General features: G+C 45.5%; 1 protein-coding gene across 8 annotated transcripts in view; it reads left to right on the top strand.

Moving 5' to 3' along the window:
• The window catches only part of NEK1 (NIMA related kinase 1), a 129,141-nt gene that overhangs the window by 15,167 nt on the left and 98,719 nt on the right, over positions 1-15,255 (top strand). For 4 of the 8 annotated variants that reach the window (XR_005453380.1, XM_038754952.1, XM_038754953.1 and 1 more), the window contains exons 1-4: positions 1,098-1,195; positions 8,785-8,845; positions 14,419-14,566; positions 14,646-14,742. Coding sequence is in view for 7 of the 8 variants with exons in the window: in XM_038754952.1 (XP_038610880.1) it covers positions 14,450-14,566; positions 14,646-14,742 (214 nt within the window). In the remaining variant the exon portion in view is untranslated. Of the gene's footprint in view, positions 1-1,096; positions 1,196-8,784; positions 8,846-14,418; positions 14,567-14,645; positions 14,743-15,255 lie in introns of those variants that run through there. The other 4 variants (XM_038754954.1, XM_038754951.1, XM_038754955.1 and 1 more) reach the window with 3 other exon arrangements.

The following is a 15,255-nucleotide window of genomic DNA, read 5'->3' as shown; positions in this document are numbered from 1 at the left end:
TAGACTGTGAGCCCACTGTTGGGCAGGGACTGTCTCTAGATGTTGCCAACTTGTACTTCCCAAGCGCTTAGTACAGTGCTCTGCACACAGTAAGCACTCATTCAATACATATTTATTTACATATACATGTACATATTTATTACTCTATTTATTTTACTTGTACATATCTATTAAATACATATTTATTTACATATACATGTAAATATTTATTACTCTATTTATTTATTTTACTTGTCCATATCTATTCTATTTATTTTATTTTGTTAGTATGTTTGGTTTTGGTCTCCGTCACCCCCTTTTAGACTGTGAGCCCACTGTTGGGCAGGGACCGTCTCTATATGTTGCCAATTTGTACTTCCCAAGCGCTTAGTACAGTGCTCTGCACACGGTAAGCACTCATTAAATACATATTTCTTTACATATACACGTACATATTTATTACTCTATTTATTTATTTATTTTACTTGTCCATATCTATCCTATTTATTTTATTTTGTTAGTAGGTTTGGTTTTGTTCTCCGTCGCCCCCTTTTAGACTGGGAGCCCACTGTGGGGTAGGGACTGTCTCTCTGTGTTGCTAATTTGTACTTCCCAAGCGCTTAGTACAGTGCTGTGCACACAGTAAGCGCTCATTAAATACATATTTATTTACATATACACGTACATATTTATTACTCTATTTATTTATTTATTTATTTTACTTGTACATATCTATTCTATTTATTTTATTTTGTTAGTAGGTTTGGTTTTGTTCTCCGTCTCCCCCTTTTAGACTGTGAGCCCACTGTTGGGTAGGGACCGTCTCTAGATGTTGCCAATTTGGACTTCCCAAGCGCTTAGTCCAGTGCTCTGCACACAGTAAGCGCTCGATCAATACGATTGATTGATTGATTGATCGATTAAATACAATTGAATGAATAATAACGGTGGCCTGAGGCGAAGCCTCTGGGCCGCCCTTTCCCGCCCGGGGCGGCGCGAGGCCGCCGACGTGATGACGTCACGGGCCGACGTCGGCCCGGCCCGCTCCTTCGCCTTGCCCCATCACTGGGGCCTCAGCGCTGGGCCCGTCCGGTTCGATCCGCTTTGATCCGGTCCGATCCGCCTTGATCCGGTCCGATCCGCCTTGATCCGGTCCGATCCGGTCCGGGAGGGGCCTCCCTGGCGCACCCACGCCGGCCGCCAAGGTGGCCAAGCGGTAAGGGACGCCCTCCGCGACCCCTGACCTCTGACCCCTGACCCCTCCCAGGCCCAGCCGGAGGGAAACGCCCGCCCGCCCTAACTCCCTCAGTCATCATGATTATATAGTATTTATTGAGCGCCTCCTGTGTGGGCAGAACGCTGTACTAAGCGCCGCCCAGCCCGAGGGAAACGGCCGCCCGCCCCAACTCAGTCATTATTATTCTTACAGTGTATTGAGCGCTTACTGTGTGAGCAGAGCACTGTACTAAGCGCCGCCCAGCCCGAGGGAAACGGCCGCCCGCCCGCCCCAACTCAGTCATTATTATTCTTACAGTGTATTGAGCGCTTACTGTGTGAGCAGAGCACTGTACTAAGCGCCTACCAGCCCGAGGGCAACGGCCGCCCGCCCCAACTCACTCAGTCATTATTATTATTATTATTATTCTATTATATTTATTGAGCCCTTGCCGTGTGAGCAGAGCATTCATTCATTCATTCAGTTGTATTTATTGAGCACTTACTGTGTGCAGAGGGCTGTACTAAGCGCCGCCCAGCCCGAGGGAAACGGCCGCCCGCCCCAACTGTCAGTCATTATTATTCTTACAGTGTATTGAGCGCTTCCTGTGTGAGCAGAGCAATGTACTAAGCGCCGCCCAGCCCGAGGGAAGCGGCCGCCCGCCCCAACCCAGTCAGTCATTATTATTATTAGACTGTATTTATTGAGCGCTTTTACTGAGCAATTTATTGAGCAATTGCTTTTATTGAGCAATAAATACAAATTTATTGTATTTATTTAGTAAGTGCTCAGCGTGGCTCAGTGGAAAGAGCACGGGCTTTGGAGTCAGGGGTCATGGGTTCAAATCCCAGCTCTGCCAATTGTCAGCTGTGTGACTTTGGGCAAGTCACTTAACTTCTCTGAGCCTCAGTTCCCCCATCTGTAAAATGGGGATTAAGACTGTGAGCCCCCCTGTGGGACAACCTGATCTCCTTGTAACCTTCCCAGCGCTTAGAACAGTGCTTTGCACATAGTAAATGCCATTATTATTATTATTATTAAGCGCTTAGTACAGTGCTCTGCACATAGTAAGCGCTCAATAAATACGATTGATTGATTGATTGATTGAGCGCTTGCTGTGTGAGCAGAGCATTCATTCATTCAGTTGTATTTATTGAGCACTTACTGTGTGCAGAGCACTGTACTAAGCGCTGCCCAGCCCGAGGGAAACGGCCGCCCGCCCCAACTCAGTCATTATTATTATTATATTGTATTTATTGAGTGCTTTGTGTGCAGAGCACTGTACTAAGCGCCGCCCAGCCCGAGGGAAACGGCCGCCCGCCCCAACTGTCAGTCATTATTATTCTTACAATGTATTGAGCGCTTCCTGTGTGTGCAGAGCACTGTACTAAGCGCCGCCCAGCCCGAGGGAAACGGCCGCCCGCCCCAACTGTCAGTCGTTATTATTCTTACATTGTATTGAGCGCTTACTGTGTGTGCGGAGCACTGTACTAAGCGCCGCCCAGCCCGAGGGAAACGGCCGCCCGCCCCAACCCAGTCAGTCACTGCTATTATTATTATATTGTATTGAGCGCTTCCTGTGTGTGCAGAGCACTGTACTAAGCGCCGCCCAGCCCGAGGGAAACGGCCGCCCGCCCCAACTCCCTCAGTCATTACTACTATTATATAGTATTTATTGAGCGCTTACTTTGTGAGCAGAGCATTCATTCATTCAATTGTATTTATTGAGCACTTACTGTGCGAGCAGAGCACTGTACTAAGTGCTGCCCAGCCCAAGGGAAACGGCCGCCCGCCCCAACTCAGTCATTATTATTATTATATGGTATTGAGCGCTTACTCTGTGTGCAGAGCACTGTACTAATCGCTGCCCAGCCCGAGGGAAACGGCCGCCCACTCCAACTCAGTCATTATTATTATTACATTGTATTGAGCGCTTCCTGTGTGTGCAGAGCACTGTACTAAGCGCCGCCCAGCCCGAGGGAAACGGCAGCCCGCCCCAACTGTCAGTCATTATTATTCTTACAGTGTATTGAGCGCTTACTGTGTGAGCAGAGCACTGTACTAAGCGCCGCCCAGCCCGAGGGAAACGGCCGCCCGCCCCAACTCAGTCATTATTATTATTACATTGTATTGAGCGCATACTGTGTGTGCAGAGCACTGTACTAAGCGCCGCCCAGCCCGAGGGAAACGGCCGCCCGCCCCAACTCACTCAGTCATTATTATTATTATTATTATTATTATATTGTATTTATTGAGCGCTTCCCGTGTGTGCAGAGCACTGTACTAAGCGCCGCCCAGCCCGAGGGAAACGGCCGCCCACCCGCCCCAACTCAGTCATTATTATTCTTACATTGTATTGAGCGCTTACTGTGTGAGCAGAGCACTGTACTAAGCGCCGCCCAGCCCGAGGGAAACGGCCGCCCGCCCCAACTCACTGTCATTATTATTATTATTATTATTATTATATTGTATTTATTGAGCGCTTCCCGTGTGTGCAGAGCACTGTAGTAAGCGCTGCCCAGCCCAAGGGAAACGGCCGCCCACCCCAACCCAGTCAGTCATTACTACTATTATATTGTATTTATTGAGCGCTTCCTGTGTGTGCAGAACACTGTACTAAGCGCCGCCCAGCCCGAGGGAAACGGCCGCCCGCCCCAACTCCGTCAGTCATTACTACTATTATATAGTATTTATTGAGCGCTTACTGTGTGTGGAGAACACTGTACTAAGCGCCGCCCAGCCCTATGGAAACGGCCGCCCGCCCCAACCCAGTCAGTCATTACTATTATTATATTGTATTTATTGAGCGCTTACTGTGTGTGCAGAGCTACTAGACGGTGAGCCCACTGGTGGGTAGGGACCGTCTCCATATGTTGCCAACTTGGACTTCCCAAGCGCTTAGTGCAGTGCTCTGCGCACACAGTAAGCGCTCAATAAATACGATCGATTGACAGTAAGCGCCGCCCAGCCCGAGGGAAACGGCCGCCCGCCCCAACTCAGTCATAATTATTTTTATTATTATTATATTATTATATTGAGCGCTTACTGTGTGTGCAGAGCACTGTACTAAGCGCCGCCCAGCCCGAGGGAAGCGGCCGCCCGCCCCAACTCAGTCAGTCATTATTATTATTATATTGTATTTATTGAGCGCTTCCTGTGTGTGCAGAACGCTGTACTAAGCGCCGCCCAGCCCGAGGGAAACGGCCACCCCAACTCAGTCATTATTATTCTTACATTGTATTGAGCGCTTCCTGTGTGTGCAGAGCACTGTACTAAGCGCCGCCCAGCCCGAGGGAAATGGCCGCCCGCCACAACTCAGTCATTACTATTATTATATTGTATTTATTGAGCGCTTCCTGTGTGTGTAGAGCGCTGTACTAAGCGCTGCACAGCCCGAGGGAGACGGCCGCCCGCCCCAACTCATTCATTATATTGTATTTATTGAGCGCTTCCTGTGTGTGCAGAGCACTGTACTAAGCGCTGCCGAACCCGAGGGAAACAGCAGCCCGCCCCAACTCAGTCATTATTATTGTTATACTGTATTTATTGAGCGCTTACTGTGTGAGTAGAGCATTCATTCATTCAGTTGTATTTATTGAGCGCTTATTGTGTGTGCAGAGCACTGTACTAAGCGCCGCCCAGCCCGAGGGAAACGGCCGCCCGCCCCATCTCAGTCATTATTATTATTACATTGTATTGAGCGCTTACTGTGTGTGCAGAGCACTGTACTAAGCGCCGCCCAGCCCGAGGGAAACGGCCGCCCGCCCCAACTCAGTCATTACTATTATTATATTGTATTTATTGAGCGCTTTCTGTGTGTGCTGAGCACTGTACTAAGCGCCGCCCAGCCCGAGGGAAACGGCCACCCGCCCAATCCAGTCGGTCATTACTGTTATTATATTGTATTTATTGAGCCTTTACTGTGTGAGCGGAGCATTCATTCATTCAATTGTATTTATTGAGCACGTACTGTGTGGAGAGCACTGTACTAAGCGCTGCCCAGCTCGAGGGAAACGGTCGCCCGCCCCAACTCAGTCATTATTATATTGTATTTATTGAGCGCTTCCTGTGTGTGCAGAGCACTGTACTAAGTGCCGCCCAGCCCGAGGGAAACGGCAGCCCGCCCCAACTCAGTCAGTCATTATTATTATTAGACTGTATTTATTGAGCGCTTACTGTGTGAGCAGAGCATTCATTCATTCAATTGTATTTATTGAGCACGTGCTATGTGCAGAGCACTGTACTAAGCGCTGCCCAGCTCGAGGGAAACGGCCGCCCGCCCCAACTCAGTCATTATTATATTGTATTTATTGAGCGCTTACTGTGTATGCAGAGCACTGTACTAAGCGCTGCCCAGCCCGAGGGAAACGGCCGCCCGCCCCAGCTCAGTCATAATTATTATTATTATTATATTGTATTTATTGAGTGCTCTGTGGGCAGAGCACTGGGCTAAGTGCTTGGGAAGTACAGGTCGGCAACAAGACTCCGTATTGCTGTCTGTCCCCCCCACTTCCAGACTATCAGCGCCTTGTGGGCAGGCAACAGCACTGTTTAGTGCTGTTGGACTTTCCCAAACGCTTAGTACAGTGCTCTGCACGCAGTGAAAGAGTGAATGTCACTATATATTGTATTTTTCCCCAAACGCTCAGTACAGTGCCCTGTACTCAATGAGCCCTTAATAAATACGGATGAGTGAATGAATGTCGCTGCATATTATATTGTACTTTCCCAAGCGCTTAGTACAGTGGCCTGCATGGTCAGCCCGTAAATATGGATGAATGAGTGAATGTCACTGTATATTATGTTGTACTTCCCCAAACGCTTAGTACAGTGCCCTGCATGCAGTCAGCCCTTAATAAATACGGATGAACGAGTGAATGTCACTATATTATGTTGTACTTCCCCAAACACTTAGTACAGTGGCCTGCATGCTGTCAGCCCTTAATAAATACGGATGAATGAGTGAATGTCACTGTATATTATGTTGTACTTCCCCAAACGCTTAGTACGGTGCCCTGCACACAGTCAGCCCTTAATAAATGCGAATGAAAGAGTGAATGTCACTGTATATTGTATTTTTCCCAAACGCTCAGTACAGTGCCCTGTATGCAATGAGCCCTTAATAAATACGGATGAGTGAATGAATGTCGCTGCATATTATATGGTACTTTCCCAAACGCTTAGTACAGTGGCCTGCGTGGTCAGCCCTTAAATATGGATGAATGAGTGAATGTCACTGTATATTATGTTGTACTTCCCCAAACGCTTAGTACAGTGCCCTGCACGGTCAGCCCTTAATAAATACGAATGAATGAGTGAATGTCCCTGTATATTATGTTGTACTTCCCCAAACGCTTAGTACGGTGCCCTGCACGCAGTCAGCCCTTAATAAATATGGATGAATGAGTGAATGTCACTATATATGATATTGTACTTTCCCAAACGCTTAGTACAGTGCCCTGCATGGTCAGCCCTTAAATATGGATGAATGAGTGAATGTCACTGTATATTATGTTGCACTTTCCCAAACACTTAGTAGGGTGCCCTGCATGCAGTCAGCCCTTAATAAATACGGATGAATGAGTGAATGTCCCTGTATATTATGTTGTACTTCCCCAAACGCTTAGTACGGTGCTCTGCACGCAGTCAGCCCTTAATAAATATGGATGAGTGAGTGAATGTCGCTGCATATTATATTGTACTTTCCCAAACGCTTAGTACAGTGCCCTGCATGGTCAGCCCTTAAATATGGATGAATGAGTGAATGTCACTGTATATTATGTTGCACTTCCCCAAACGCTTAGTAGGATGCCCTGCATGCAGTCAGCCCTTAATAAATACAGATGAACGAGTGAATGTCACTGTATATTATGTTGTACTTCCCCAAACGCTTAGTACAGTGCCCTGCACGCAGTCAGCCCTTAATAAATACGAATGAATGAGTGAATGTCACTGTATATTATGTTGTACTTTCCCAAACGCTTAGTACGGTGCCGTGCACGCTGTCAGCCCGTAATAAATACAGATGAATGAGTGAATGTCACTGTATATTATGTTGTACTTTCCCAAATGCTTAGTACACTGCTCTGCACAGTAAGTGCTTAACAAATACAATTGAATGAATGTCACTGTTTATTGTTGTATTGTACTTCCTAAACGCTTAGTACAGTGCTATGCCCAGTAAGGTCTTAATGTAATTGAATGACTGTCACTGTTTATTGTTGTATCGTACTTCCTAAACGCTTAGTACAGTGCTGTATGCACAGTAAGGTCTTAATGTAATTGAATGACTGTCACTGTTTATTGTTGTATTGTACTTCCTAAACGCTTAGCACAGCGCTGTATGCACAGTAAGGTCGTAATAAATGCAGTTGAATGAATGTCACTGTTTATTGTTGTATTGGACTTTCCCAAGCACTTAGCACAGTGCTCTGCCCTCAGTATGCACTTGATAAATACGACAATGACTGTCACTGTTTATTGTTGTTTTGTACTTTCCGGAGCACTTAGTACAGTGCTCGGCCCACAGCAAGCGCTTAATAAATGCGACTGAATGACTGCATGACTGGCCCCGATCCGGCTGCTTCGCCTTATCCGCCACTTCCCATCCCATCCCATCCATCCCATCAGACCCGCCCGAAACCGTCCTCTCCAGTTTGGAAGCTGTACAAACAAGGAACCTCAGAATAAAAAGATTCCGCCCCTCCTCGCTTAATTGCGTTAAAATGGGAGTTTTCCCAGGCAACCGACAGGGAAATATTTTAAATATCTGTTGAATGTTGAAGTGTGCACCGGTAATGCTTGATATAATCAGAATCGATGCTCCTGGAGCTGTCCACGCTCTGGGTGTGGCTGAGAGACAGTTGCACCAATTTACAGGCTCTTTCACACTGAACACTTGAAAGCACAGTATTGGTAAATAGGAAAGGAACAAACTGTGTTTTTATTCTAGTCCAAGTAATAAGGCAATAATAATGATACTCTTCGGGGTGATACGGACCTCTCATCTGAAATGTAGACCACTTGAACCACTAGTGAGATCAGTCCGGTTTGGTGAAATGACTAAGGGTTGTTGGTGTTCTCCCATCCTTATTCAACTTGCCTTAAAATGTGAACAGATTATACTCGGGAAAGTCATCAGGGTGATACAGACCTCTCATCTGAAATGTAGACCACTTGAACCACTAGTGAGATCAGTCCGGTTTGGTGAAATGACTAAGGGTTGTTGGTGTTCTCCCATCCTTATTCAACTTGCCTTAAAATGTGAACAGATTATACTCAGGAAAGTCATCAGGGTGATACAGACCTCTCATCTGAAATGTAGACTACTTGAACCACTAGTGAGATCTGTCCGGTTTGGTGAAATGACTAAGGGTTGTTGGTGTTCTCCGATCCTTATTCAACTTGCCTTAAAATGTGAACAGATCATACTCAGGAAAGTAATCAGGGTGTTTATTTAGCGGCATCCCTGAAATGCTGTTCCAAGTTGCTGGGCTTCGAGCCTGTATTTACATTTCACGTGTTTAAAAGCAGTTATTCGTGGTTGCTGAAAGGCATTTTGATCATTTACTTTTTTTACTTTCTCATAGATATGCCAGGGGTTCTTCAATGTGATACCCGTTGAAGAAGCAGAATCCATTTATTGCCTTGGTGAGTGTTATAATTTCTTCCTTTTGTGAAGGATTTCAAGTTCTAGCTAACGCACTCTGGCTCATGCCGCTTCTGTACCTCTAATCTGCAAAAACTCCTGGCCCCTGGCTCACATCCTACCTGCGACCTAGAACGCCTTCCCTCCTCAAATCCACCAAAAAAATCACATTTCCCCCCCGGCAAAGCCCTACTGAAGGCTCACCTCCTCCAGAAGGCCTTCCCAGACTAAGCCCCCCTTTTCCTCAGCTACCTTTGCTCAAACCCCCACCCCCACACCATAGCACTTGGGTATATAAGTTCATATCTATAATTCTATTTATTTAATATGAGTGCCCGTTTACGTGTTTGATGCGTTTATAGCTAGAATGCTTTTTATTTATTTATTTATGTATTTATTTATTTTTTAATTTTCCTCCCCCGGGCCTGGAATGCCCTCCCTCTGCCCATCCGCCAAGCTAGCTCTCTTCCTCCCTTCAAGGCCCTGCTGAGAGCTCACCTCCTCCAGGAGGCCTTCCCAGACTGAGCCCCTTCCTTCCTCTCCCCCTCGTCCCCCTCTCCATCCCCCCGTCTTACCTCCTCCCTTTCCCCACAGCACCTGTATATATGTATATATGGTTGTACATATTTATTACTCTATTTATTATTTATTTATTTTACTTGTACATATCTATCCTATTTATTTTATTTTGTTAGTATGTTTGGTTTTGTTCTCTGTCTCCCCCTTTTAGACTGTGAGCCCACTGTTGGGTAGGGACTGTCTCTCTATGTTGCCAATTTGTACTTCCCAAGCGCTTAATACAGTGCTCTGCACATAGTAAGCGCTCAATAAATACGATTGATGATGATGATGATTTATATTGATGCATTGATGCCTGTTTACTTATTTTGATGCCTGACTCCCCCTTTTTGGAATGTCAACTTGTTGTGGGCGGGACTTCCCTCTTTATTGCTGAATTCTACTTTCCAAGCGCTTAGTACAGTGATCTGCCTACAGTAAGCACTCAATAAATACGATTGAATGAATGAATGAATGAATATAAATCCTCAGAAAAACTGGAAGCAATCACTTGGGATATCGTGCAGAGCTGGGGGGCAAAATTGCTATGTCACTTTCAACAATAAAGGCAGTTCTGTATCTGTTGTCTAAAGTCTTATCTGTCAAATTCATGTCAATCAATCAATCAGTTGTATTTATTGAGCGTTAACTGTGTGCTGAGCACTGTACTAAGCGCTTGGGAAGTAGAAGTTGGCAACATATAGAGACGGTCCCTACCCAACAGTGAGCTCACAGTCTAGAAGGAAACATTTTGAAGAGTGAAAATTCCTTATGCCCCTAAATGTCAGTTACTTAATTTAAGAAACACCAGGAAGGGTATGAGGCATTTAATGGGACCACACAAGGATGTCTCGATTTAATAGCTAGGTCAGTTTGTGCATTTTTTGACATTTTTGCGTTTTCATTTTTGTCAGATATTCAATCAATCGTATTTATTGAGCGCTTACTATGTGCAGAGCACTGTACTAAGCGCTTGGGAAGTACAAATTGGCATCACATAGAGACAGTCCCTGCCCAACAGTGGGCTCACAGTCTAAAATGTGTCAGATATGTCAGATCTTCCTTTTTTCTTTCCAGTCTCCTTTTTATTTTCTCAGGTATTCCCTGGTCTTCCACTTACTCCCCTCCCTCTCCAACCTGATTATTTTGTATGTGCCCCAGCGCTTAGGGGGCTGCTATACTCATGAGAAGCAGCGTGGCTCAGTGAAAAGAGCCCGGGCTTTGGAGTCAGAGGTCATGGGTTCAAATTTCGGCTCCGCCACTTGTCAGCTGTGTGACTTTGGGTAAGTCACTTCACTTCTCTGTGCCTCAGTGACCTCATCTGTAAAATGGGGATTAAGACCGTGAGCCCCACGTGGGACAACCTGATCACCTTGTAACCTCCCCAGCGCTTAGAACAGTGCTTTGCACATAGTAAGCGCTTAATAAATGCCATCATTATTATTATTATAATGACTCCTAACACATTTCCCATTTCAGTCCCACCTGTCCCCTGCCAGCCTGCTGCCCTGGTGACGTTTTGAGGACGCAAGAGCAGAAATTCTTATTTCCTCTTTCCTCCTTTACTGCTGGCACAATGGCTAGTACAGAGTGATGGCTACTTCTTATAAGATGAATTAATAAGAACATTTTTGGCAGAAGTTATTTTCTGTGGGAGGGTTTTCCCCATCTTGTTGCTTTACTCCTTGTATTTTACCCTGTGGTCTTTCCCCATTAGCCATCGAAACCAAGAAAAGAGAAGAGTTACCCTGTTCTTGCATTTACCTCCCACATTGATCTACAGCCAGCTGCTGAATATGCTTTCAAGCTCTATTTCCAGCTGCTACTTTTTCTGCTTTCCATTCATATAGAATTGGAATACATAGTACTATTGGGGTTGAGGCAGGAATATTTTCTCTTGTCATTTCATATGTTTAAAAAAAAATTACGGGGCGTAAGAAATTTTCACTCTTCAAAATATTTCCTTCTAATTTTGCTCTGGCAAGTGTCATAATAATAATAATAATAATGGCATTTATTAAGCACTTTGTGCAAAGTACTGTTCTAAGCGCTGGGGAGTTTACAAGGTGATCAGGTTGTCCCATGGGGGGCTCACAGTCTTAATCCCCATTTTACAGATGAGGGAACTGAGGCCCAGAGAAGTGACTTGCCCAAAGTCACACAGCTGACACTTGGTAGAGCCTTGATTTGAACCCATGAACTCTGACTCCAAAGCCCGGGCTCTTTCCAGTGAGCCACGCTGCTTCTCCATGACTATTTTGGATTTGAAAAGATAATTAGTGACGAGGTTATACACTAAACAGGAGCTGAAATGGGCACTCCACGACCCCTTCTCAGTTGGGGTTTGAAAGAGGGCATTTTCATGTTGGTAACTCTCTGGTGGAACGGATGCAGGAGAGAGCTCATCTGGGGAAAATTCAAGGAGGGACAGGGATAGGGAAGGAAAGATTGCCTCTATTTGTTGCCGAATTGTACTTTGCAAGCGCTTAGTACAGGGCTCTGCACACAGTAAGCGCTCGATAAATACAACTGAATGAATGAATATGAAAGCAGGCAATTTTTGGTAATGATTGTCTAAGAAGGGGCTTGCTAATGGTGTTTCACCGATTTCTCCAAAAAGCATAGGGAAATTTGTTTTGCACCCATAACCACTTTAGAAGGCAGGGGTTGTCCAAGTTTACAGTCAAAAAGGAGAGGATCTTAGAGTGGTAGCATTGAGCCATTAAAATGCGTTTTGGCTATTTTGTACATTTTGTAAAATATTGGTACAAAGTCTGGTGTAGAACTTTGCGGATTTTCAAAAATAATAGAACTGGCTCATTATTATTATTATTGATAATAATAATGGCATTTATTAAGCACTTACTATGTGCAAAACACTGTTCTAAGTGCTGGGGAGGTTACAAGGTGATCAGGTTGTCCCACAGGGGGCTCACAGTCTTAATTCCCATTTTATAGATGAGGTAAACTGAGGCCCAGGGAAGTTAAGTGACTTGCCCAAAGCCACACAGCTGACAATTGACAGAGCTGGGATTTGAACCCACGACCTCTGACTCCAAAGCCCGGGCTATTATTATTATTATTATTATTAAAATCTTCCAAATTTATATTGTGCAGCAACAAGAGACTGTTAGATTTCAAAAAATTATTGGTTAAGCCCTTGAAAAAAATGCCTGTGTTAAGTGGCGAGGGGGTAGAGTTTCCTGAGCATGCTTACACCTTCCTTTCCTCTGTCTCGTGAGCCCCTGGGGAACTTGGCTCAGGACCAGTGGGCTCCTGCAGGTTGTGGGAGTCTTGAGGTGCGACAAGCTGCACACGGACTTTCGCTTTAAGTGGTGTTCCCCAAAACAGCACGTGACCCTGAGCTGTAGACTGGCATCCCTTCTCGTTCCTGCTTGTTCAATCTCTCATCCTATCCCGTCTGGACTACTGTATCAGCCACCTCTCCGATCTCCCATCCTCTTGTCTCTCCCCACTTCAATCCATATTTCACGCCGCTGCCCGGATTGTCTTTTGTCCAGAAACGCTCTGGGCATGTTACTCCCCTCCTCAAAAATCTCCAGTGGCTACCAATCATTCTGCGCATCAGGCAGAAACTCCTCACCCTGGGCTTCCAGGCTGTCCATCCATCCCCTCGCCCCCTCCTACCTCACCTCCCTTCTGTCCTTCTCCAGCCCAGCCCGCACCCTCTGCTCCTGTGCCGCTAATCTCCTCACCATACCTCGTTCTCGCCTGTCCCGCCATCGACCCCAGCCCACGTCCTCCCCCGGGCCTGGAATGGCCTCCCTCTGCCCATCCGCCAAGCTAGCTCTCTTCCTCCCTTCAAGGCCCTACTGAGAGCTCACCTCCTCCAGGAGGCCTTCCCAGACTGAGCCCCCTCCTTCCTCTTCCCCTCCACCCCCTCTCCATCCCCCCGCCTTACCTCCTTCCCTTCCCCACAGCACCTGTATATATGTATATATGTTTGTACGTATTTATTACTCTGTTTATTTTGCTTGTACATATCTATTCTATTTATTTTATTATTATGTTTTGTTTTGTTCTCTGTCTCCCCCTTCTAGACTGTGAGCCCACTGTTGGGTAGGGACCGTCTCTATGTGTTGCCAACTTGTACTTCCCAAGCGCTCAGTACAGTGCTCTGCACACAGTAAGCGCTCAATAAATACGATTGATTGATCCCTTCACCCAGCAGACTCTAGTTTTCCACAGTAAAACATCAGAGATTGGGTCTCTCAGTTGTCTGTCTCCCCCCTAATAGACTGTAAGCCTGTTGTTGGTAGGGATTTTCTCTATCTGTTGCTGAACTGTGCTTTCCAAGTGCTCTGCGCACCGTAAGCGCTCAATAAATCATCATCAATCGTATTTATTGAGTGCTTACTGTGTGCAGAGCACCGTACTAAGCGCTTGGGAAGTACAAGTTGGCAACATACAGAGACAGTCCCTACCCAACAGTGGGCTCACAGTCTAAAAGGGGGAGACAGAGAACAAAACCAAACATAATAAATAAATACAATTGAATGAAGGAAGGAAATAGATGCCAACCAGCCGCACTGAAAACTCCAGCTCTCCAACACATCCCTGCCCAGATAACATGAGCGTACACTGAAAATCCTGAGCCGTGATCATATTGATTCCATTCAAACGTTGGTGTGCTGGCTAGGGGAACGCTACTTGTTAAATATAACATTGGCCTGAGTGGTGACTTAATGCGCCTTGATGCTGAATCAAGGTTTCTGGATGAGTTTGACCCACCTTTTTTTTTTCCCCCCTCCTGGATCACTAAACATTGTAACGGTGAAGTGTAATTGAATTTTAATTTCCTGGAGAGAAACCATTAGGCGTTGATTCACTCCCCAGAGAGGCATTTGCCGGTGGATAAGCCCTGAGACTTTCTTTCTGGAATATCTAGCTTAGTGCTGTGTTGCATTGGAATATCTGAAAGAGTGTTGCAGGTTGCCGGGCGTGCCAATAGTCCATGCTGTACAAAGTATTAATGGTGATCCCTTTTTCTGTCCAGCACATGTATAAGGATGCCTTAAAAAGGGAGCATGGATAAGTACATTAAAGTTCAGAAGATCGGCGAAGGATCCTTTGGAAAAGCCATTTTGGTTAAAGCTAAAGAAAACAGTAGGCAGTATGTTATCAAGGAGATTAACATCTCACGGGTAAGTCCATTTTCAGTCAAGTATGGAAGATTTTTTTTCTCCTTGACTACTTTTGAATGTTGATTTTTTTTTTTTTAAGATGTCCAAGAAAGAGAGGGAAGAGTCCAGGAGAGAAGTTGCTGTGCTGGCAAACATGAAGCATCCAAATATTGTCCTGTACAGAGAGTCATTTGAAGGTTGTATAAAATTCACAAAGCGTACCCTTGCACTAACCAGTCAATCTTGAAGTATATTGTGTGTTTACCTTGTACAGAGCACAGTACTAAGTGCTTGGGAGAGTACAATACAGTTGGTAGACATTGTACGTGCCCTCAAGGAGCTTACAGTATGATGGAAATGTAACATCCATGCACTGTTGATGATAGTTAACAACAACTTAGCCATAATTTTCTTCCTCAAGAATAGCATGTTTCATTTATGTGGCTTCATGATACATGCTATTAGTACAGTGCTAAGTGCTTAGTACAGTGCTAAGCGCTTAGTGCTCTGCACACACTAAGCGCTCAATATATACAACTGAATGAAATGCTATTGGATGTATATGTCACTGCGGCTCCAACATTACAAAGGGCCTGAGCATGTGAGTCCCCTTCTAGACTGAGAGCCCGTTGTTGAGTAGGGACTGTCTCTATATGTTGCCGACTTGTACTTCCCAAGCGCTTAGTACAGTGCTGTGCTCACTAAATACG

This window comes from Tachyglossus aculeatus, chromosome 12 (assembly GCF_015852505.1).
Source record: "Tachyglossus aculeatus isolate mTacAcu1 chromosome 12, mTacAcu1.pri, whole genome shotgun sequence".
Classification (NCBI taxonomy): domain Eukaryota; kingdom Metazoa; phylum Chordata; class Mammalia; order Monotremata; family Tachyglossidae; genus Tachyglossus; species Tachyglossus aculeatus.
The sequence above is the reverse complement of the archived record's forward strand: the minus strand, read 5'-3'. Positions and strand labels throughout refer to the sequence as shown.